General features: G+C 45.9%; 1 protein-coding gene and 1 long non-coding RNA gene across 2 annotated transcripts; one reads left to right on the forward strand and one right to left on the reverse strand.

The window, feature by feature from the left end:
* The first annotated feature begins 5,413 nt into the window (after nt 1–5,413).
* LOC123141629 (receptor-like protein 52) lies at nt 5,414–8,615 on the forward strand. Its single transcript, XM_044560722.1, has one exon. It carries the CDS (start codon nt 5,414–5,416, stop codon nt 8,528–8,530), a length of 3,117 nt encoding a protein of 1,038 aa, XP_044416657.1. The 3' UTR covers nt 8,531–8,615.
* Nucleotides 8,616–16,912: 8,297 nt separating this feature from the next.
* LOC123143055 (uncharacterized) lies at nt 16,913–20,205 on the reverse strand. The gene is made up of 4 exons (XR_006470672.1): nt 19,800–20,205; nt 18,921–19,071; nt 18,718–18,801; nt 16,913–18,361 (listed from the first exon to the last, which is right to left on the reverse strand). It is a non-coding gene; the product is annotated as an uncharacterized lncRNA (long non-coding RNA).
* Nucleotides 20,206–26,383: the final 6,178 nt, after the last annotated feature.

Here is a 26,383-nt window from a genome sequence, read left to right on the forward strand (position 1 = left end):
ATGAATGTATCTAGAACTAAAATACATCTAGATACATCCCTTTTTATTTATTTTGATGACAAGTATTTCCGGACGGATGGAGTATCTGTGAGTTAGCCAGACGGCTGCTACTACACCAATAGCATATCACGTGTGGTGTATTTTTGTTTAATACTTATTTTAGTTTTGTGCATCAAACTAAAAAGGGAAAGTAACAATTTGCTTGTCAGAAAAAAAAATGTTCATGTGAATACAAAAATTCCCATGTAATTTTTAAGTTTTTTTTAACATAGTACAATCAAAGTCACTCACATACGAAGATATCCGGCGATGGGCACGATGCTCACGCTCCAATGACGGGAGCTGCCGGCGATGGGCACGACGGTCACGCCCTGATACTGACGCAGCGCCCAGGTGCATAGGCTAGACCGATCCCTGATCGCTGCAGCTACGCCGGCACTTCCTACTATTTTTGCCCTATTCCCCATCTACAAGTTGCAACATACCATAATTTCCTCATGGTAGCGTCCTTTCCTCTGTCAAAGTTTTCTAAATACTTCTGCAAATAATGTTTTTTCATGTTTTGAACAAGGCCGGAACGATCTCACCAGAGATCGGCAACATGACGGCATTGCAAGTCTTGGACAAGGCCAGCCCTAGCATTTTGGACGAGGCACAATGAACCTTAACAAAGTAACATATATACTTTCAATAATATATATCATACGTCATGAAAAATATGAAGATGTGAACATAAAAACACATAATTTTAGTTAGCAAATAAAGTCTCAATACATCATCTATATGTGATTATGTGATGCAAATAATGATTATAAGATACACGGACTCAAATATAAATAAGGATTGAGTAAATACAACATGGTGAAGGGGGGGGGGGGGGGGGGAGGGCATATGCCCCTTGTCCATGTTGATTTTGTATTTCACAAATCATTTTGTTTGTAATTTATTCACGTATGTAAATATATTGAACCCTTATTTATGATGGGCCCTAGGGCACCGTACATTCTGCCATTGCCTAGGGCTGGACCTGGTCTTGAATGTCAACACCAACCATTTGGAAGGCGAGCTGCCCACAACTATCCCATCGCTTGGGAATCTACAATATCTAGCCCTGGTCAACAACAACTTCAGTGGCACCAGACAGCGTGACCGCGGGAAGGGGCTGAGCTTGACCTACGCGAGCTTCGCGAACAATAGCTTCGCTTGTGAAATGCCGCAGAGATTGTGCGACGGCCTTGCACTACAGAACGTAATGGCAAACCTCAACTTCAGCAGCACGTTGCCACCATGCCTCAAGAACTACACGGAACTGTACCATGTGAGATTGGACCAGACCCAATTCATTAGCGACATATGTGTTGGGTGTCCATCCCAGCTTAGCCCTCCTTTGGTTCAGAAAAATTTCATAGGAATTCTATAGGATAGGATTCTTATAGGATTTTTTTTCCCTTTAGAGCCATTTGGTTCATAGGAATGATTTCCTATTCCTACATAGTATCGGTTCCTATCCTCACATTTCATATGAAAATAAACATGAGCCTAAACTCAATAGAAAAATTCTTATGATGTGAACCAAACAACATCTCTTTTACTATTCCTATTCATAGGATTTGACATACATGTCATCTCATTTCCTACAAGTTCCCTATTCCTATCATAATTCTATCATATGAACCAAAGGAGGCCAGACGCATGTGTAGAGTAGTGTTCGACTGAAGAAGGCTACCAAATGAGCAGGGCACACAATTTTTTTATGTGATACTGACATAGTGACTACTCAATGTACTGCAGCTATGCAATCGCTACTAACTCCAAAGTATTTCTTTGACTAATCAAAGCATTTGACCAATACAGAGTACTGGATGGAAATCTGCACTGTAATACTCCCTCCGTTCCAAAATAAGTGTCTCAACTTTTGTAATTGCTTATTTGGTGGATCTACTCCTATCAAATAACCGCTTCACTGGGAAGCTCCCAAGTTGCTGATGGAAACTACAAGCACTGGTATTTATGGATGTGTCAAGCAATGGGTTTTGGGGTAACTTTCCGCCACAACAAGCTTGGACGACTTCCCTATCCAATCACTTCATCTTGCTAACAATAGCTTCTCCCGGGATTTCCCATCCGTCACTGAGTAAACTCATCACACTAGATGTCAGTAACAACATGTTCTTCTGCGCTATTCCCTCTTGGATTGGAATGAGGGTTCCTCTTCTAAGAGTTCTGAGCCTCCCATCGAACAGTTTCAGTGGCGTTATTCTGTCCGAGTTATCTCTATTTTCTAATCAGCAAGTGGTGTTGTTCTGTCTGTGCAAAGAGCTCGCCCCATGCACTCCGAAGGGAGGAAGATGACAAGGTCTCTAGCTTGCTGCACCTACGACCTCGAGCTGGACGAGTACTTGGCAGTCACCAATATCACAACCGAATAACTACTTGCATCATCACCCGCTTGTTCCTTATGTTCGTCATATGATGTATTCTGTCTCAACAGGTGAAGGAGCCATGGATCCCAACTGACTGCTGGGAGGCATTGGTGGCGGAATGGTGCAGCGATGAATGGCTGGCGACGCACGAGGTTAAAAGGGGAGACCACACGTGCAGGGGAACCTCAACCTCGCAGCATACCATGAAAGAATGGTATGTGCAACCCCAAGGTCATTTTTGTCTATAGGTTCATCTGTGTTTTACTAATCACGACCATCTTTCTTGTGTAGATCAGAGAATAGCCTGAGGCCAACATCAACATCATGCAGACATGGAAACATGGGCATAATGGCAAGGATGGCGCAGAATTCTGTAGCACGTCGACCAATGACAGATATGGGTTTTATGAAACCCATTTTAAGGAGGCCTACGGGGAGGAGTCTGATCCTATGTCGCAGGACCTTGATCCCTTGGTGGTCATGAGGGCAGGCATAGGGAAGAGGAGTGGCCGCCACTTGATCGGCGATGGCGCGATCTCCACGTCTTCGCATCCCAAGCTATCTCAGATGCGGGCGCAAAGCACAAGCTCAAGTCCCTCCATAATGAGCCGCCCGACTACTCAGTCGGTTGAGATTTCAAAGCTCAAGGTTTGTAAATTTCATATATCCCATTGTCTTTGCGTTCTTTGTGCCGTAACCTATATGTGAAGGAACTCCGTGTATTACAGGTCACGCTGGAGGCATCCGAGGCCGCACGTGCAAGAGTCGCGGCCGAACAGGAGGCACGGCTGCAGGCTGAAGTGGCGGCTAGACAGAAGTAGGCCGCCGAACAGGAGGAATGGATGAAGGCTGAGAAGCTGGAACGGGAGAAGATACAGGAAGACTTAGCGGTTAGTACTTTCCCATGTCGACGCCTATCCATATTAACCGATTGACCAACTTGGAACAATGCTGACATGTTGACCCTCTTCCTCTGTAGGGGTTACGGGCAATGTGGGCGATAATAATGATGAGAGGAAACCCTCCTCCTCCTCCTCCTGCAGGATTGTGGTGATGTGTCTCCCGTCGTCCTCCTCCTATGTACTGAACATGCGAAGTGGTTGCGTCGTGTAGTGAACTATATCGTGAGCTATGGTTATGAACTTGTTAGGATATATTCCCTCCATTCCACAATGTAGTGCCTATAGATTTTTGTGGAAGTCAAACTTTGCTAACTTTGACCAAGTGTATAGAGAAAACTGTCTACATCTACAATACCAAACATGTACATTCTGAAAATATAACTCACGATGTATCCAATGATATGCATTTGGTATTCTAGATGCATCTACTTTTCTTTATAGATATGGTCGAAGTTTGTAATGTTTGATTTTTGCAAAAATCTATATGGAACGGAGGGAGTATGAGTTTAATTCATATGTGATGTCACTTTGAGCTATAATGATGTGCTATATGTGTTGTGTGCTACATGTGATGTATGTCAATTGCAGGGATTTAGGACAGGACATATAGATAGATCTGCACTGTGCTGTCACCTTCTGCCGAGTTCATCACTCGGTGATACCAGGCTTTCTCGAGTGTGGAGCTCGGCAAAGGTGGTGACTGAACTATGCTGCCACCGGCAGCTTTTTTTTTTTTTTGAGATCTAAGGTACTCGGGAAAGGTTGTACTGAGCTACGCTGCCACTGGCAGTTTTTTTCGAGAACAATGGTCCTCGGGAAAAACAGAGTGACCTGATTATAGTATACCAAGTGGTGGATCATAGATCTCGGAAAAGATATATGTAATAGGAGGAAAAGAAATTACTTAAATACTTTGCCGAGTGTTGTGGCGTGGGAGCTCGGCCAACGATTACTGTGAGGGAAAAAGTATTTTAGTAAATAGTTTGCCAAGTGCTTCGAGGAGAATCTCGGCATAGGTGGATTGTACTTGACAGAGCCGTCAAGAGCAAACGGACGTGCCACCTGGCACTTGTTTGCCATGTGCAATAGGAAAGGTTCTCGACATACATCAAATAAATTGAGTGTTATTTATTTGCCGAGCCCTTTGCAGTAGACGCTCGGCAAACACGTGTGCTGCGCTTTGCCCAGAGCCACACTCGGCTTACTGATCTTTTGCCGTGATCCCGTGTTCTCATACTCAGCAAATACAAAAGAACTTGTTAACGACGAATTTTTGAGTAGTGCACTGTGCTAGTCAATACTAATGGCAGCATCCCGGGTAGCCATCCAGAAGGTCCTTTTAGGTGGAAAGCAAATATGGGATTATTGGTTCCATACCTGCCCTTTTTGCGACTGGTTTGCACATTTTAACATCATCTGTTTCCAGACCAAGTATATATTTTGCTAAATAAAATATAAATGCAACTGTCCACCAAGTGCATCATAATTTTTAGAATACCTTTTTCATCTGCCTCAACAACAAGCTTACCAATAGTTTACTGTGATGGAAGATCTTACCTCACAGGTGGCTGGTCAAGATCAACATCATATCCGGATGGTTCAAGCTATATTTGAGAAATAATCTTTTCTTTTTCATTGGTCAAAGCCTACAAAGTAATCATTTGTTTTAAAATTGCACCACCCCATTTTTCATGGATTTGGAAAGGCTCCTGTCAACCAAACCATGAAGTCTTCTTGAAGCTTCTTTTACATGACAGATTGAATACCCGAAATTTGCTACTCCCCCGATCTATATTACTTGTGGCAGTTATATTATAACACCAGGTAAACGCTAAGGACAGCATGGGGCATTTGGACATTAGAGACAGTAAAATCTTGAGAAGTGAGAACGGGAAATGATTTACGAGAAAGAGCTAGCTATGGTTGGCTCTCCACTCCACAAACACATACACATGGACCACTTGTCGATGGTCTACACTAGTCAACCCACAGACCACATGCTAAATCCCCTCCTGTTGGAAATAATCTCGAGTCCGAATTCTACCAAAGTAGTGTTGGTAGTCACTCACACACCACTACTGCCATCCAATGTCGACGCCCCCAGAAGCCGCCTTCACCACTGGCATCCTCCTCGTCCTCGCCCTCGCCCTCTTGGTTTCTGGCGGCCGCAGCCATGCCACAACGGAGTCGGAGGCCGAGGCGCTGCTAGACTGGAAGGCCAGCCTGGGCGACCCGGATGCGCTCTCCAGCTGGGCCAAGGTGGCCGGGCTTTGCTCCTGGTTTGGTGTGTCCTGCAACAACACCGGCCGTGTCGAATCCCTCAGGCTCCGGGGGATAGGCCTCGCTGGCACGCTCAACAAGCTTGATACCGCAGCTTTTCCCGCCCTCATCGTGCTTGACCTCAATGGCAACAACTTTGTCGGCGCCATCCCAGCAAGCCTCTCACGGCTGCGCTCCCTTGCCGTGCTCGACCTCGGTAGCAACGGGTTCGAGGGCCCCATCCCGCCTCAGCTCCGCGATCTCTTTGGCCTTGTCGACCTTCGTCTTTACAACAACAACCTCGTTGGCGACATCCCGCACCAGCTCAGCAGGCTCCCCGGGATCGTGCATTTCGACCTGGGCTCCAACTTTCTCACCAACCCAGACTACCGCAGGTTCTCACCAATGCCCACCGTCACCTTCATGTCGCTCTACCTCAACTACCTGACTGGTGGCTTCCCGGAGTTCGTTCTAGGGAGCAGTAACATCACCTACCTCGACCTATCGCAGAACAATGTCTCCGGGCCGATACCGGACTCGCTGCCGAAGAAGCTTCCCGACCTCATGTACCTCAACTTGTCAGTCAATTCCTTCTCTGGCCGGATACCAGCGTCGTTGTCGAAGCTAGGGAAACTCCGGGATCTGCGGGTTGCAACCAACAACCTCAAAGGTGGCGTCCCCGATTTTCTTGGGTCCATGCCCCAGTTGAGAGCTCTTGAACTCAGCAACAACCCGCTCGGTGGGACGATCCCACCTGTTCTTGGCCGGCTCCAAATGCTGCAACACCTTGGCCTGAACGGCATAGGCCTGGTTTCCACTATTCCACCAGAGCTGGGCAACCTTGGCAATCTCAATTTTGCGGAGTTGTCGGCGAATGAGCTCACCGGTATCTTGCCGCGGGCGTTGGCCGGGATGCACAAACTAAGAGAGTTTGGCATAGAGTTTAACAAACTCACCGGTCACATTCCGGCAGTTTTGTTCACGAGCTGGCCGGAGCTCATAGCATTCCAAGCGCAGGGAAACTCGTTCACTGGGAAGATTCCGCCGGAGCTAGGCAAGGCAACCAAGCTAAAAATAATCTATCTCTACAGCAACAACCTTGCCGGCTCTATTCCGGTAGAGATTGGCGAGTTGGTCAGCCTAAGCCAGTTGGACTTGTCCGCCAACTGGCTCACAGGGCCGATACCCAGCTCGTTCGGCAATCTCACGCAGCTCACGAGGCTGGCGCTCTTCTTCAACCAGCTCACCGGAACAATCCCACCGGAGATCGGCAACATGACAGCATTGCAAGTCTTGGATGTTGACACCAACCATTTGGAAGGCGAGCTGCCCAACACTATCACATCACTCAGGAATCTCAAGTACCTCAGCCTGTTCGACAACAACTTCGGGGGCAACTTACCCGCTGACCTCGGTAAGGGGCTGAGCTTGACCGACGTGAGCTTCGCGAAGAACAGCTTCTCCGGTGAACTGCCGCAGAGTCTGTGTGATGGCCTCACGCTAGAGAATTTCATGGCGAACCACAACAACTTCAGCGGCTCGCTACCGCCGTGCCTCAAGAACTGCACGTCCCTATTACGTGTGAGATTGGACCAGAACCAATTCACCGGGGACATCTCAAAGGTGTTTAGTGTCCATCCCATTTTGGACTTCTTGGATGTTTCAGGGAATCAGCTGACAGGGAAGCTGTCGCATGATTGGTCACAGTGCACCAATCTAACAATTCTATCCATGGACAACAATCGCCTGTCTGGAAATATTCCTGCAGCCTTGTGTGGATTGACCTCTCTCCAGTTACTGGATCTATCAAGTAACCGCTTCACTGGTGAGCTCCCAAGTTGCTGGTGGAAACTACAAGCAGTGGTATATATGGATGTATCAACCAATGGGTTCTGGGGTAAATTTCCTGTCTCGACAAGCTTGAGTGACTTCCCTCTCCAATCACTCAATCTTGCTAACAATAGCTTCTCTGGGGATTTCCCATCTGTCATTGAAACCTGTTGCTGTAAGCTCATCACACTAGAGCTTGGGAACAACATGTTCTTCGGTGTTATTCCTGCTTGGATTGGAAAAAGTGTTCCCCTTCTACGAGTTCTGAGCCTCCCATCCAACAATTTTAGTGGTGTCGTTCCATCCGAGATATCCCAGCTTTCTAATCTGCAACTACTTGACATGTCAAACAATAGCTTTACTGGATTCATCCCAAGTACATTCGGCAACTTATCATCCATGATGGAACAACTCTCGACTTGGACAACAGCATCTTCTGAAAGGCATGATGTTGTCCAACTGAGACGGATTTCCATTTTTTCTAGAAGGACTATGCCACCTGATAGCTTGTCGTCAGTGGACGAGTACCGAGAGAGAGTTAACATTTTCTGGAAGGGTCGTGTGCAAACTTTTCAGAAAACAATTGAACTAATGACAGGCATCGATTTATCAAGCAATCTGCTCGCAGGCGACATCCCCAACGAGCTAACATACCTTCAAGGTCTCAGATTCTTGAACTTGTCTAGAAATCATCTATCAGGCAATATTCCAGCAAGCATTGGCAGTTTGGAGCTCCTGGAGTTCCTTGACCTCTCATGGAATGAACTTTCAGGTGCTATCCCACCCAGCATCTCAAATTTGCCGTTCCTCGGTGTGTTAAATCTCTCCAACAACCGCTTAACGGGCGCCATTCCCACGGGGAGTCAGCTACAGACACTTGTAGACCCATCAATTTACAGTAACAATATGGGGCTTTGTGGCTTCCCGTTGAGCGCACATTGTCTAGATGAGGGAACTCAAGACCACACACAACAACTCGGAAGCGATGTGGGGTTGTGTTACTCTGTAATTCTTGGCGTTGTTTTTGGTTTTTGGCTTTGGTTTGGAGCTCTGTTTTTCCTCGAGCCATGGAGGGTTTCCTTCTCCCGTTTTCTTGATAAGTTGTGCAGTAAGTAAGGTTCGTACCCTCAGGTGTAATGTGGATTTTCTGCTTTCCAAGTGTAAACCAAGTGACCAAATAATAGCAGGTTTAAATAACCAGTTGGCCATTTCAGATGCACTTTTGTTATCTGTTGTTTGCTGACACAAGTGTTTATATTTTCAGTCTGCTTGAAAATAAGTACTCCCTCCGTTCCTAAATATAAGTTTTTTAGAGCTTTCAATATGGCAACATATGGAGCAAAATGAGTGAGTGTACACTCTAAAATATGTGTATATATATATATCCGTATGTAGTCCGTAGTGAAATCTCTTAAGAGTTTTATATTTAAAAACGGAGGGAGTAATGAGTTTTATATGTAGTCCGTAGTGAAATCTCTTACGAGTTTCATTATGAGTATTGCCACCATATTTAAATCCTGCAATTACAACATTAAGCATCGATTTGTTTCCTTCAACAAAAACAAGTACCAATTCTACAAACTACAAATGTACAGAGCACATCGAGCCAAGAAGTACAATGTTCAGTTCAGTACCTCGCTCCAGCTGCCGAGCAGGAGCGGCTGCGGCTGAGTGGCGAACCCGGAGGTCAGCACATCAAACGGCGAGCAAGCGGCCACCGAAGTTGTGCCTCCGTGCCTCGTGCGTAGGGGTGGGCATAAAAACCGACGAACCGAAGACCGAACCGAAGCCGAAACCGAATTTTCGGTTTTTTCACTGCTATAGAAAAATTCGGTTTTCACATGCATAAACCGAATTTGATTCGGTCAGTTCGGTTTTACACCGATTACCGAACAAAAAACCGAAGTTACCCTCTGCTCACATCGCTCGCTGACGTACTCTGTAGCCTGTCCACGCAGTGTCTCCCGGGAGTCACGCGCCCACGATCGCAACCAGCGCACATACGCGATTTCCTTTGCTTTTTTCCTTTTTTATCGTTCGCTTTCCGTTGCTGCAGCACGTCTCACACATAACGTGCGTGGTGGGCCTACATGGCCGTAGTCCATGCAAGGATGGAAGGCCCAACTCACGTGGGATTTTTGGTGGAGCTTGTGCCTGCGCGTACGATGCTACGGAACAGTCGTTCAGGTCATTTGGTTCCTTTAGTCCCACCTCGCCCGACGGAGAAAATAAGGCAGATTTTTTTTGCCTATATAACAGGGTACCGCTGCTGCAGTCTAAGCAGAAAAACTTAGAACATGGCATTTCGGTATAAAACCGAAAACCGGACCGAATATTCGGTTAGCTATTTCAAGCCACCATTTTCGGTTTTTAGTTTTCCACACCGAATTTAAGAAAAAACCGAATGGTAGAAACCGAATTTTCGGGTTTATACCGAATGTTCACCCCTACTCGTGCGCGCTCTCCGAGTCCTCTTGCCGGCGTGGAACAGCATGCGATCCCCTGCTGGCTATAGCAGACGGCGCGGGGTGCGGCTAGCCGGAACCGGGGAGCAGGCGGGGCGGAGGCACCGGTCGTTGGAGGTGGGGGAGCTTGACGGGGCGAGCAGTTGGAAGTCGGACGGGAGATGTCTGCTGATTGCTCGGCCTTGATGGGCTACATTTGGTTAGTTTGGACTTTGAAGGGCCTTAACTCCAGAGCAGGCCCAGCAAGACGAGGAATCGTTCGTTTAATCGTTTTAACCTTCCTGCACCGCATACCACCGAAGACCAATGGAAGGCACAACGCAGCCAGCGGCGGCGGCGGCGGTATCCAAGGCGCTGGTTGCCTGGTTCCACCAAGCCTCCTGTCGTGAATTTCTTCGCCGTTTCCCCGAGCTCCATCCACCCCGTCTGCTTGGATTCTAAATCGAGGAAGCACACTGAATTGGGCAAACTATCCCACGGTTCATCCCGTTGCTTAAAAAAAAAAAGGAAGACCCCGGTCTCTGCATGTTGCATGTGGGCGATGCGTACACTCACTTTATTAATTATTCACGCAGACCTTACAAACTAATACATCAGTAAATCTGAAGCCACTGTTTTGGCAACATCTATCGCTACTCCTATCCACTTGATGAAGGGGTGCTGATAGTCTGAGCCTAATACCAAACAGACCTCGCAGCAAGCCTAACATCTAGAACCGGAGGCCCCAACCAAGCCACTGCCGGGTCTGGGGCACACACCGGTCCGGCACACTCTCAAAGGCCGCTGCCGCCGTCTTCCACCGATCCATCTTCAGAGCATTTGCCAACGCATCAACCTTGCGAGGCCTACCATCGACGTCACCACGACGCCAGATAGCTCCAACCTCCTGCACGAGTCCATCTACCCGTGTCGAACGCCGAGACTCCACTACGCCACGCCGCCGAGATCTGCCATCTTCGATGCGGGGGAGGGAACACCACTCCACCTCTAGGCGCATCACCGGCCACCTGCCGCGATGCTGTACAAGTCCAGCACCGGGAAAGCACGCAGGGAATCACAATCTTCAAGACAACACCCTCAGAAGAGGAAGCGACATGTCATGCCATCGTCTGGCCTGCGCCGCAGGTCCTAGGCTTTCACCCGAAGAAAGTGACCCGAGAGCGGAGGAGGTCGGAGAGCTCCACGACGGCCCACAGGAGGAGAGCGACATCCGCAGACGCCGCGCCGTCGGCTTTCGCCCGGAGCAACCCTACCTCCGCACCCTCACGCTGCTGGACGAGGATGGGGAATCCCAGCGCCGCCAGCATGCGAACCCACTGGCCCAAGCACCTCCTGCACGGCGGCGCCGCCACCACCACGCACGACCACCAACCTCACCGTCAGTCGAAGCTGACAGGCCAGATCGGTCGAACCCGGAACGGCCAGAACTGAAACCTCGGGTCGCCATCGCGTCGAGGCAGCCACGAGCAGCCGGCAGCCCATCACATGCGAGAGGACGAGGACGCCGCGCCGGGCAGCCGCCTCGCCGGCCGGAGACGCCGAGGACTAGTCTCCCACCACCACAGGCTCACGCCGGAGATCAAGGCCGCCGCGCGCACGGAGATCCCCGCCGCCACCGTCCTCCGGCGCGGGCTTCGCCCGGCGGACTCATCCGGCGGCGGCGAGAGGAGGGCATGCTGTAGAGTGGGGCGGCGGCGGCGCAACTAGGGTTCCGCCTAGCCGTCCTGGGGACGACGCGTGGGTCGGGGGAAAAGGGCGTATCACTGCGGGGGTTCATCCGATTGCTGCCTCAGCCCGCGAAAGTTCTAGCTTGGATACGTACATGAGCAAACACATCGGATCGACCTCCATCCTGGACTGTAGGAACGGCAGACTCCTCATCCGCAGGCACGGAAGCGGATCAACACTTGCAGTGCTCAGCTTGTTGTGCCCCGAGAGAGGCCCGGTCGCCATCGCACCAAGCCCACTACACAAAGACTTAAGTTACTACATTCGCCATGAGATCATCTCAAGAGAATTAAGGCAACGGCGACTTCTCTTACTTGTATGTGTTTTTTTTTGCAGGTACTTACATGTACTAGTAAAACGCGGCCAACAAATGAATCTATCACGAGCCCCTCAACTCATCTCTTCGAACATTGTGTTATTACTCTCCTATGTTTGTCTCAAAAATAAAACTTTCCTATGTTGTCACCCTACTCCAAATCTGTGTTCACTCTAAATCTATCAAATTGTTGAGTCCCATCATCCCTAACTCCTGGCCAAACAGATGAATACGAGCAGCTTGCCTTCAGCTCTACATTAACTCAAAATCGCATCTGTTTTCTTCAAGTTTGCCAAATTGCCATAGGCATTCCCACCATCCTACCTTTGAATGTCTTCCAACATTCTCCATCCACGCCCACCTAAAAGTTCTGACAAAATAAATGATTTTTCCATACAATTTTGCAATGTTATACATTAAAAATTGCTAATTGCTCTCATTTTTATTTTCTAAGCATAGCATGAGAGATGATAATTCCACTTGCATGAACCCTCCTACCTCAGGATTAAAATCACCCTTGCAAAGAAAAATAGCTAGAATCGTATTACATGCTTCTTTCTTTGATACGCACCTAAAACAGATGAGATTCTTCGTATTTATGATAATGCGGTTAATTAAAATAGAAGAACTACGACACCTCATAGAAAATAAGGAAAAGCCAACCTCGGCTTGCAGCCTGTGAATTGGAACGGGAGAAGAAAAATTTCAAGTCTTCGATATAGTTGAGTGGGTTAAACCCATGCATATCCCACACTATGGTTACAAGATATGTATTTCATGAACAGAGCAAGCTTTTGGGTTTCTATACATTTCTAGTGTACTTTGAGATAAATATTTTTTTAATAGAGAAAACAGCAGGAGAGGCTCCTTCTTTTCTTTGGAAAGAAGTCCATATAACCCCCTGGTGTTTCGTAAACTGGCCAGTTTACCCCCTCAGGTCCAAAACCGGGTATTTAACCCCCTGAGCTTTCCTAAACCAGGTAAATCACCTCCTACCCCTGCTTAGAGTGGTTTTTGAGGATGGTTTTGGTGACATGGCATGGTTGCCGCCGCGTACCACGTCTGCACGGTTCCTCTCTTCCCCTCACAACCGTATGCTATCGCCGTGTATATGCGTCCCTCACATCCTTGCGTCTCGTTGACCTTCGCGCGGCGCGACCTCCATCCAGGCAGGCAGGTCTCTTGCGAACACGACGCGACGACGTAATACTCGGAAGCAGAACCAGCTGGCCAGCAGCCGGCTGTGTTTTGGCTTGCATGCAATCTCTACTTTCCATCGCCCCCCGTGTGTCGTAGTCACCCTAGCAACGCTCTCGCCGGCCACGTCCTCTTCTTCTTTCGCTGAAAATAGCTCATCAAGCTCGCGCTGCCGCCGGTAGCTGGCAGCATCCACTATCAGACCTAATCACGATTAGGTTACTCCAATCCGGCTCGAACATGGTAGCGCGTACTTGCGTGTACGTGCATGCTTGTTCAAGAGGGAATCCATCCAGCCGCTCTGTACGTGTGTATTGTATCCGGGGGAGCTTTGCGTTCTAGCTGGAGAGAAATTATGTGCGCCTCGCTAGCGACACTCCAGCTCCTCGCCACTCCGGTGCCAATGTCATGCTCGTCATGGTCGACCGCCCCACAAACGTTCGCCTCTAAGAGCTTGAGTACGAGACACTGCCGTACTGGTTGCGCACGGCGAGGGGTCGCCTGAACTTGCATCGTTGGCCGGTTGTGCATGCACCCCAGCGCGGCCGCCGTGTCTGCGCAGCAGGAGCATGACAGTGCAGAGGACCAGAAGGATCCCACGAACCACGTGTGATGTGCTGGGCGAGAGAGGCCTAGTGTGCAAGAAATTGCTGGCCTCGTACAAGCTGCATGGTAAGCTGGAGAAGGGGGGGCTCAGGGCTGAGAAGCTCACGGCGTGAGAAGAATGGGACTCAGCGAGCTACGTGCTGATGACATGACATGCATCGACACGATGCTTCCCGAGTGGCATGACGTTGACTTGTGCCCGAAGGAGAATGCATGAGGCCGGATGCATGTCAGGAATGAGGTGCACTTTGCCACATCACCAAAACCACTTGTAAAACCACTCTAATGGATTAGGGGGCTATTCAGATGGTATAGGAAAGTCTAGGGGGTTAGATACCTGGTTTTAAACGTGAGGGGGTAAAGTGGCCGGTTTGTGAAACGCCGGGGGGTTATTTGGACTTCTTTCCTTTTCTTTGCCTAATATATATATATATAAAAGTCGCACAGTGTACAAATATTTACATGGTGAAAGTAGACCTAGAACAAAAGAGAAACAGTAACAAAACACACATAAAGATAGTATGTAAATCTAAAAAACAGAGAAGTCAGGGATAACCATATGCATGAGAAGCCTCAGATCATCTTTGAACATCCTGAGCCAGTCCTGAACAGAAGGCTGCATACCCTCAAAGTAGCATCTATTTCTTTGTTTCCAAATATTCCAGGCTGCCAATATGATGATTTATGTGAACAGGCGGTGTGGCCAGACTCTAGCAGCAGCATCAAACACAATATCAGGAGAAGACATAATATAATTTCCCTTGTACCTTTGTTTCTCTCAATTGAAAAGAAATACCAAAATCAAGGGAAGACGCAATATAACTTTTCACTATCACATATTCAACAACAGTGGTGCCAAAACAATAATATATAGCTCAAAGAAAGATTAATTAAATCATGAGACATCAACACAGTATAGCATGGAAACTAATAATAAAACTTAAAAGGTGCACGTAATATATCATAATGTTCAATTAATAAGCACATATGTCATGAAATAGCAACATATTGCCCATGCATTTATACATTTCTTTAATACTCGCACCACGGTCCTAAAATATGTTGTCCTCCCTCTTCTTGCTCCAATGGATATGTTCTACAAAAATAATAGCAATTAAAATAGACATGGCTGGAAACGTACAACTGGTACCGGTTTTCTATATTGGTAGTGAAACCACTAAATATTATCCAATATAACTAAAATCATCAAAATTATGTTCTAAAAATAATTACTTTGTTATTATACCTTTCCGTCATTGTGACTATCCTTGGCGAAGACGGCGACTCCGACACTGGCTTCATCGCTATGGTGGAGATCAAGGATCCTCGCCTTTGGTGTGATAGTTTTAGTATATCCTTGCATGCATCATATTAAGTCCTGCGATTTTAATCAGATCATAAAGGAAGCGGTTTGCTGCATACACTGAAGGATGATTTTAGAATTCAGAATGGATTTTTTTCTTCTTTTACATGTTTTAAGTGTTATTTTGGAGCAATTTTCCAGATTGTTATCATGCATAAACACTACTGTATTTAGTATGCATCGGGGACTCAAAAAGCTTCGGCAAATCCTCTATTTACAGATCTTTTCCTGTAGGTCCAAAATATGTGTTTCTGATAATAGAAATCAGAAGCTAGGTAAAAGAAACGGTCAAAAAACATCCCCGACACTATTGTTCTTCTCATTTAGACCAAAAAAGTTTCTACACATACTGTGTCAATGATAAATCACAACTACAATAATTTGGGGATATGACTTATGGCCTCACACATGCAGAAACAACATTGGTGGTACTTGGTCAGCTACTGCGTAGGTAACTATGCTTAAAGAAAAGTGCCTAGGCTATAAATCAGATTACGTGCCTAGGCTATACATCCTAAGTACCAGATTGACACCTAAGAAATGGATATCCAGTGTCCACATTTCCCTATTTGTAGTAGAGCATAAAACTGAATCAAATCGAAGGTCCCCGTGCATTGCAACGGGATGACAAAATAGACACATGGATATACTTTGATAAAAGAGAGCATCATGCATAATGTAGCATATACATTTTGCACACAACTTTATTGTAAACAAAACATACTCGTGGAAATTGCTAAGCTACTGGGTATGTCCTGAATATACTGAAATTGACTTCACTGGATTTATGACTTCAAGATGGGCAGGATCTGCATGTTGATCCAGCACAGGAAAATTCATTACCCCTAATATTTGATAGAGACAAAGGCACCGACACATGATCATGGAAAAGCAAAATCCAGTTTTATCACCAAAAAGAAATGAAAAAACAAGTTATTGGTGCTTCCTTTCTCTGTAGTCCTGAACCACTGCTTGGATTGTGTGGATAATAGGGAACTTACATATAACAAGAACTCTTTATAATTTGGAAGTATACGATATAACGTGGACAATAGGTAACTTACATACAACAATAACGATGAATATCTTAGACTTTTCTCTGTAGTTCTGAACCACTACTTGTATTCTGTGGATAATAGGTAACTTACATACAACAAGAACGCTTTATAATTTGGAAGTATATGATATAACGTGGACAACAGTGTTCTCCCAAAATCTGTAGCAATCAATGGAAAGAAGTAAAAGCTAATCTCATAACACTACAATATCTTCTATTATGTATTCTTAAGAATAGGGGTCATCTTACTATGGCAGGAACAAAATTGACGAAGACAATGGTACTGCTAGTAGCCTAGTATCGATTTTGGTGGAACTGGTTCTACTTTTTTTTATAGCAGCCAAACCAATCCAGAAGACCGGCAACCACATGGGCAGGAAAATTCTTGTGCACATCCCCTGCTCCTAGTGTAACCCAACTGACAAACGTGAACATACATATCCGGCAGATTGCATTACCTGAAGCGCACATAGTCAGGGTTCTGGCCAGAGAGTTGCTCTGACATGCCGTTGAACACGTGATTGACGCCCCAACCGCGCAGACCTGGAACTGCGACGAACAGAGAAGCACGTGAGCAGCTGGAGGGTGAAGGAACCCTGATGAGACCAACAGAGGTCACAGAAGCTGCAGGGTAGTGGCGCTAGACAGCGGTTAAGGACGATGCCTGCGTACACATCCACGGAGCCGGCGGGGTTGCGTGCCATAGCAGAAGATGAATTCTTTAACATTTCTCTTTACCTTTTAGAATCATCAACGGCAATAATGTTGAAAGAATTAGCATAAATAAATTATGATACTAAAAACATGATGGGATGATTAGTTAAACCATTACCGCTCATTCTCACCTTACTGACTCATAACAATCAAGCTTAAAAACATGATCTGACCATGGACAAACACAAAGACAAAATGGCAAAAAAGTCTATAAATAGAACTGCAGCAACATGATTGTGTACCAACAAAAATTACATGGCAGTGTGATGGTAATGTGCATTCAACCCAGGGTTTTTTATAGGCCACTTGCAATTGGACAAGGATTCAGATTAGCACCTGATCGGCACCAATGCAACCGATGCGGGGACAAGCTTGGACTCTTCGACGACAATGACAAAGTGGCCGACGGCGCCCTTGGACCTTGGTCATCTTCGTGTGGAAAAGAATGCCGCTCCTGCTCGCGGCCCTTGACGGGGTTGAGCTCTGAGTCGTCCACGCCAACGCTGTCGTTCCGCTCTCATAATTTTAAAAAAGAGGTAATGTACCACACCACCAGGCAAGTAGTCAGAATCAACTTTCACACTTCATATGGTTAGATATAGTGGACTAAATTAATTAGGCAGGGTTTGTGAACACATTAGTAACAAAATCAGTAGTCAATAAGGCATAGTTAGGCAAATCGACACACTGAAAAAACATTGTTAATGCAGTGTGAAATAAGAGAGGGATGGAACATAGTACCTATTCATCGTATGGTAAGAGAAGATGTGGCAGCAAAACAAGTTGTGCCATTTGAAGATGAGTGTAACCATGGACAATCAGGTCAACATGTTCTGATGGAAGCAATATATGAAAGGAACTGATAGTAAATGGATGGAGCAACATGAATCTAACCAACAAATCCTAGCTAATGTTTCAATTTTTTCCGGTAAGACCGCAGATTCTCCTTTCACATTTATTCCAAGGGTGTGTTCATAGTTATTTGGCTTTATATAGTTTTCAAATTACAAATCTCATAAATGTTCACACACTTGTTTGGTCAACCTCAGTGCTCGATGGCGCCGGGGAGCCAATGAGTTCCTCTCTATGTGGCAGACCGAATTTCAAAAAAGGTTCACTCGCTATTTTTTTAAAGTATAAAAGACAGAACGCAACCTGAATTTTAACGAAGTCATATAATGTGTGAAAACTCTGATCGAACAAACCCAAGCTGATGACATACAACGTCAAAGCTAAAACAGTTAGTGAATCAATCAAGACACCCCACCCCCCCCCCCCCCCCCCGCGTACACGACCAAAATAATAATAAAATTTACCTCTAGAAAGGGCACCCAGTAGTAAATCAGAGTGCCGGCACAATTTTAGTCATAGGAGCAACTTATCTCGCCAACAATCTATAATGAACGGTTAGTGCTCACCAAGATGAATCTCTGTTTTCTTCAATGCATATTATATATTCTGTAGATGAATCTTCTTCTTCAGAACTCCTTTGTCCCGATCTCTGTACGAAATGAATGTATGAATGTACATTGTAATGTGTAAATGTTAATGCTGATGCATAGTCCAATAGTTAATATGCGTGTACGTACATGTATATATCCACACCAAAATAAAAGGGAAATAGTTCTGATATGGTACAGAACATAGCACCAAATGCCAATGAATTTGAAATAGTAGTTCTGATGTTCGATGACAGAAGTGTAGGGAAATCTAATATTTTTTAATGGTCCAGCGTGAGATATACATCTTATGTTTCGATGTTAGCTCAGAAACTGTTGGTTACAAAAATCTCATCATCCCCAACACATCAACGAGTATATACTATTGCACAATATTGGTTTGTAGATGTTCTCATACCTTCAGAAGGGCCTTTCCAGTTCCATCATGAAACCTGCATCAGTGTTTCATGTTCCAGTTTCGTGTTAAGCAGAGTATCCAACACTGCAAGTATGAGAATCAGTATCGAGGAGAACCTACACACTATTGGCTAAACGCAAGGATTTTTTTTCAAGCGTGCGACAACGTAGGAAAAAAAACAGTATCAAGGAGAACCTACACACCTTCTTGAGAATCAGTATCAACATCGAAATCACATGCTTCCTCGACTTAGCAATTAGTATCGCATATATATCTTATCTCCAAATAAAATTAAAATATGCATGCATATCTTGTTTATCATGTCGGCATATGCATCAGCAAAGCTAGCCGAACCTGCAAGTGTACATATGATTAGTCTTAGGGTAGTTCATACAGAATAATTATATGATGTGTCTTGAACTGTGAGGCTGCTCTTATCACCAATTAACATTAAAAAGTAGATGAACCACCTATAAATTTGAACATGGGATCTTATGTTGAACATGATATCCAGTTTGTAATTTAGAAGTGAGTGATGTAGTCCATAATCAACCAATAGAAAAGAAGCGCATAACCAAGCAATGGTTGTCTATAAACAGTACATGCTAAGGAAATTAGCTATTGCATAATAATACGTATTTTTGTCTCTTCAGTGTTACTTGGTTATTACTTCCTCCGTAAACTAATATAAGAGCGTTTAGATCACTATAACGCTCTTATATTAGTTTACGGAGGGAGTACATCTCAATAAGCTGTCTCTAATGCCTCCTGTTCGCATGATATATTCAGGCATCAAAATTAGAAAACAACATGTGTCGTTGTTGCTTGATCCAGCAAACACCACACACATGCATGCACACGCAACAAGCATCCATCGGCAGCCAACAAGCAGCAAGCAGCACGCACATAAACACGCTGAGTTCATACAAGCATCAATCGGCGGAGAACACGCACGCACACAAGCTAAGCTAGCAAGCCACACACAGAGCACGCCCATCCCATAACTAACGCAGAGCACACACGCACACAGCGCAACACATACACAAAGGTCAGATTTGTTGGAGAGGGAAAGGGAGCCATACCACGAACGGGCGGATCCTATAGGCGGTACGCAGCGGAACCTTGAAGTGATCGGCGGCAGATCCTATAGGCGGTACGCGGCGGATCCTAGAAGTGGTCGGCGGCGGATCCTGAAAGTGATCGGCGACGGATCCGGGAAGGGATCGTCGTGCGACTCCACAAGTAGAGACAGCGGCGGCGGATCCGGAGAGACGGCGGCGGCGGATCCGGAGAGACGGCGGCGGCGCGATCCGGAGAGACAGCGGCGGCGGCGATCTCGAGAGGGGATCGAGAGACGTGCGTTCGGGTGGGGGCAGTGGCGCGATCCGGAGAGACGGCAGCGATCTGGAGAGGGGATCGAGAGACGTGCGTTGGGGAGGTGGCGGGGGCGGCAGCGACGGGCGGCGGCGTTTGAGGGAGGGAGATGGGGGAGGGGATCGGCGGCGGCTGCGAGGGCGAGGGCGGCGGCTTGATGTGCGAGGGCGACGGCGAAGGATCTGGTGTGGTGTCGCTCGAGGGCAAAGGCTTCGCTCGCTCGTTCGCACGTTGCCAGGCGTTTTTTTCGCTGGTTTTCTTTCGTAGGTTTTTTTCGTTGGTTAATTTTCGTAGGTTTTTTTCATTCGTTTGTCTTGGGTGCAACGGGAGGTTAGGCGTGTGGGGGCGGGTGGGGGACTCGGCAGGAGGTTTTTTTTGGTTCTACGCGGCTCAGCGTTAGGTGGGAGCAGGTACCCAAAAAAATCATGATAGGTGGGACGAAAATAAACCCGAAACGAAGACTATCAACTGAGACATTAGGAGTAGAGATGTGTTGATAAAGATAACCATGGATAGAAAATACGTTGTGCAAGTATATGCGTCGCGTGATGGTGAATGTTGTTGCACGCATAACCTGGTTGTGGACCAGCTCCCTTGTGTGCTGCCGGAACCAAAATCTGTGCTCGTCGACAATAAAATATATATGGCAGCTGCCTGGAGTGATATTCTTGTCTTGGATTTGGCGTCCTCGAGGTTCTCCACAATTCAGCTCATCCCGCATGGGGCGAAGCATGGTGAGAGAAGCACCAGGTTGTCAAGTGTCTATGATGCTGCTGGTATATACCTTATCCATGTCAAAGAACTGCAGCTTCACATCGGGGAATACAAGGGAGATGACTGTTGCGTGAGATGTTGGCCAGTTTGTGTATGTTAGGTTGCAATTTTTCTCTTCGAATAAAACAGGTGGAGGGCAATGCTGAGTTTGTATTTTTGGAGATGGGTCGATGCGCACTCTACTTGGATATCAAGTGCAGGACACTGCATAAAGTATATGAGATGACGAAAGGGATTAGATATTTTGGTGATATCCATCCTTTTATGATGATCTGGCCTCCAACATTCCCTACGCTCAAGGATGATCCCTCAAGGTTTGCCTCTTTGCCTTTATGGAATCTGAATATATATTTCTCTTATTTAGGTTACAAAGCTTTGTAATGTACATCGTGTTAATATCCTTTAAATTACTGCTTTGTTGTTGAGCTCCTTTACGGTACCCCTAAATGGTTATGAGCCATCCATTTCCATTAATCTAACGGATGATCTTAATTGGTACTCCAACACTTATACGAGAGAGTACCAACTAAAAAAGCTAGGGAGTACCTCAAGGACAGGGGCAAAAATGTAATCGAGAAGTGATTTTCTTATTTTATTTTTATTCTCATCTCAGCGTACATCACGGGTGCTTCATAATATTCATCGTAATTATCGTAGGAGGAGTAACTATTCAACTCAATCATGATTAATCATTTATGGAACCCTAATTCTTCACAGGGCTTTATCGAAAAAACAAGTCTTCACCGAATAGGCACCGGCCGCAACTATGGTGTGCGCATGTCAGAGAGACAAACGACCACCAAGGCATGGTTGCAAGCGAAGGACTCGTTGGAGCTGCGCCGAGGCGGGATCACCAGGCTGACTGGAGTTCTATCATGTGTGTGTGTGTGGGGGGGGGGGGGGGGGGGGGGGGGTCTTCCAAGTGCTGGATGTTCAAATTCACCGTTGATCTGGCCGATAAGGTTAAACATGGAATTACTTTGATCGAGGCAAGCTTGGGATCCGCGGGTCTGATGAACGTGTTGGGTGCGAGAAGACCCTCCCATGTATCTCATAAGAATAATTTTTGTTTTAATTATCCATGTACATGGGTGATTTTGTGTGATTTTTCCAGAATTTTTAGCCACGGTCTGTTTGATTGATAACTCCCAACGCAAAGAAAATATGATATTTCCATTAACCAATACAATTTGCCATCCTTCTATTATTTGGGAGATCAATCTGTGTTGTTATCAAGTCACATGTGATGCTTTCCAAATGAGAGCAGCGGCAATGGCGCTGTCATCATGGGGAGGACGACACCACCGTGCAGCCGGGGTAGGAAGCATACGCAAGGGATTCCATTGTTGGGGGCGTGAGTAACTGCCCCTCTAGGTGAAATTTGTTGTGGGTGACATTGTCACACTGGTAATCCAGCATTACTTTTTTGAATGGTCCATCAACAGAGGCTTTGTTTAATATAATTATGAAATGTTGCTAGATAAGATTTTTTAGGCCATTTTAGATATATTAGTCAAGCACCATTCAAGATGCTTTTTGTACCCATAATATGATTTATAAACACTTCTTTTCATGAGGTCACTACTGTAGTTGCTTTCTTGGGTCACCATTGAGAAAATATTCATAATAATTGAAGTTGTTGCTCGGTAGGATAACAGTGCCCCACACGTGTGGGTGAGTGTTCTGCAAGCTGAGAATGAAAGTGTACTAAGATAAATTACAGAGGGAGGGGTTAGCAGTTACCATAATGGAAGTGGTCTTCTTGCGTCTCCATTCTCGGTTCGTAATACATCATATGAACTCTCGTCACGAGTACGCTGCTTTTGAACTGTGAACCTCAGCTCGAGTTACTCCATGAGATTTGTTTTCTTCATTTCTGCTTTTTAAGGTTGTTGTATTATGGAATTAATTTTACATGATTGTATGCTGAAGTATGCTAGTGCTCACATGGATCTCAGTTCCTAATCGCATAGTTTTACCGCCCCACTTGGTGCAGGATTTCTGATTCATTGGTTACCATAATGATAACTCTGGGCCTACTATTTGTCAAATTATTCCAGTCCTCAGCAAAAAAAAGTTAATCCAGTCCTAAAAACCACGGCTTCTTGGTGATTTGGCCTCTTGTGGCCAGTGTTTGTTTTATTTTTAAGGTTGTAGAAGAAAATTATGCATGTCTAGGATATACAGAAATCATGTAAACCTGCGTCGCTCGAGCACACAGTTGTATTTCTTTTTTCGCATTATGAGTGTCGTATAACATTTGACTGCCATTCTATAACTATTGTGTTGTCAATTCTGTTGATACGCTTAATGCCCTCCATATTGACTAATCTTGTTTTTCTTTCCTTTTTACATGAAACAGAGATGCCGCATGAAGAACAGGCGGCTGGCGTATCTCAGGAAGTTTGTTGGATGTAATCTAATATGTTTGTGGTAACCTAAGGCACCTTCAAAGATGATCTTGATTCATCTTTTTCCTTTCCTTTCAGGCTTAGGGAAGGCACACTGGCCTTGTTAGTTTCTTCTCCTTGCTTGATATGGAGACTCCTATATCTATCTCACTGCATTCTCTTTTTTTTGGTAAAGTTTCTGCATTTTTTTCCCGAATGAGATTGTAATTAGTGTAGAAGGATCATTTTCTTTCGTCAAGAGTTGGCCAGTACACTTTCTGAACAAAAAAATAGCACCTCATGCACCACTTTAGCCTGTTCCGCTGTTGCTTTGAAAAAGAGCATGGATGTTGTCATGTGCAAAAGGAAAATGTGGTATAGACTATTCGAGTTGATTGTTCCACAAACGAATGGAATTTACACTTGATGACAGGCATGTTCCCCCCTCCACGTAGCCAGGCAGTGCAGACCACAGAGGAAACCGCTCAATGTCACATGCAGCCCCAGGTTTTCACTTTCGGTGTAATCTTGTTCCAATTTTGGTATATACTGAAATAACTGCCTTTTTTCGACATTCGAAATAATTGCCTTTCGGTCAAACATCTCAGGAGTTTCGATAGTAGAAAAAAATTCAAATAATTTTAAAGCATTTCTTTATGTTCTCAAAATATTTCAATGAATTTAGTCAAATTCAATTAAAAAATTCGGTTCTAAACGGAAACCATAATCACTGGATTTCAGCGATATATATCCGGAACTGAAATTGAAAAGCATGACACAGCCTCGAGGCAAGCGGGAGGAACGACCAAAGCCGGGCAGTCGTCCGCACATGGGGATCGAGTCGCGAGGTCAAGGCTGCCACCCTGCAGCATTATGCCCAAGAGTATCACTCGGAGATTGATGGATGTGTGTGTGCGCCGTCTTGTTGCTAGCTCCCAGTTTGTCTTGCCCCTGCCCGGTCGCGCGCGGGCGTACGTCCTGTTCCGCCCAATTGCGCCTCCGTCATCGTCGTCTATCGCTCTCGGTGGAGGTGGAGCCGCCGATGATGCCGACCTGCGAGCTGCAGGATGCCCCATCTTGGGGAGGCAAGCTGCTGGGCCACGGACGTGCTCATGACGAGACGACCCACTCCACCACGACGCCGTAGTCGTCGATGGCTAGCCCGGCCGGGACCAATTCCGGAAGTACGCGGGCAAAGATGGAACAGCGCGCGTGCCACTCATTCAGTAGTCTTTCTTACGTACTAGTGCGAGTGAAGAATCGTCTTAGTCCCTGTGTGTGTGTGTGTGTGCACGGAAGAGTCGTGGTGTACTTGTCTATGTGTGGCGGATAGCTCCGGTGCAGGCGCGGTTGCTTCGAAGCTCCCGACGGCCTGCAGACAAAGAAACGATGCCTCCTCTCTTCATTCCTTGCGGGCTTTGAATAGTAGTACGAAGTGCACAAGAAACCGAACGTATGCGATTGAGCTGCTTGATGACGAAGGAATAATATGTACTTCCTCCATCCATATATACAAGGGCTAATACTATTTTCGAGGTTACCTTTGACCACCTGTTAGAGTAATAATGTATGACATGCATGTACTACACAAAGCATACCATCTAATTCGTGTGAGAAGTGAGTTTCTAATAATATTATGTTTGCATCATACATCTTATATATTAATTTCTGGACGCTGATAACGCCCACATGACAACTATAGTGTAAATACTATGGCAACTACAATGTAAACATCATGACAACTTTTGGCCAATTTTTTTTCGCCGAAACATATCAACATGGGATCTAGTTTGAATATCTAGATGGATTTAATGGTGAACACGGATTTTTAGTTGGATTTTTTAATTAGAAGATAAAACATTTTTAAGCAGAAACCAAAAAAGATTCTTGTAGATGTCATCTGTTTTGACGTGGTAAAATGAATGGTAATGAAGGTGTTTGGGGCATGTTACTTCGTGCCATACGTGTGGGCGTTATCGTGTGGGCGTTGCAGCCATAGTCAATGTACACGATGCCTTCGATCGTTTTCTCTTCTCCGTTCGTGCTGGCATAAGTAATTGCGGGCATTAATTCAAAAACGGCGGGCAGAGCATCCAAAGAGGCACGAGCGGCACAGGCGAGATGCATCGTTTCGTGGACTTGCATCGGCGGTGACGTCGCGTGGGAAACAGGCCCGTTCATCCGCGCGTGACACTGAAAAAGGAGCTGCACCACCGACGCGTCTGTCCCGTGTCTCAGGTTCAAACATGCATTTGTTAAAAATAGCTTAGATGCGACGTACCTATACGCTGCGCCCCTGCCACTGCTTTACTGCGTCGATGCGTGCATGCAAGCCCGCATGCAAAGGGCTAGGCTGTGTCCCAGCGTTCACGAGCACAGAATAGCTAGGCTGCGACGCCGTTGCATGGCATGCATGGGACAGGGATGGCCCACATGTCAGTGACCCTCTCGCATGCAGCCCATCCCCCTGTCGACGGCCGTGCGCACGCACGCCAGGCTCTGCCGGGCCCGATCCGCTCGGCCCAACGGTCACTGAGATGCTCCCCCGCTCAACATTATCTGTTCGTCAGAGAAAAAAAACGGTGGCCAATCAGATTGGAGAATCAGGGCTCCCATGGATCGCCCCCGCGGAATCCTTCTAGAAGGCCTATCCGACGGCCGCAGTTTGGCGTTAGGGTTAGATCGACGGTGGACGTTTGGCGCTAGGGTTACATGGGTTTTGGAGGCAGTCAACGGGGTTTTGAAAGGTTTGACCGAATATCCAAATGTGTATAACTAATTCAAAAAAAATCTAAAAAATGAAAAACCTGCGCATATAGTCTTGTTATGTTACATAGTTATGATATAAAATGATAAACTTGATCTAATGATCTTTGCATGAAAAAACCTTCACAAATTGGACTATCTCGACTGAGGTTGCATAGAGTTCAAAAGAGGGTTTGAGGTTTTGAAAATGCAAAAAATCAAAAACCTCACCTTAGCTTCATTTTGGAGTGACTAAGGAGGATTTGAAGTTATTTTTGCATTTTAAATTTTTAAACTTGTTTTATTGCTGACTTTGTATTAAAGGGTGTTTTTTCAAAAATAAATTAATAATATGAATACTTATTCAAAAAAAGGTGAGACTT

The sequence above is a fragment of the Triticum aestivum genome, chromosome 6D (assembly GCF_018294505.1).
Source record: "Triticum aestivum cultivar Chinese Spring chromosome 6D, IWGSC CS RefSeq v2.1, whole genome shotgun sequence".
Lineage (NCBI taxonomy): Eukaryota > Viridiplantae > Streptophyta > Magnoliopsida > Poales > Poaceae > Triticum > Triticum aestivum.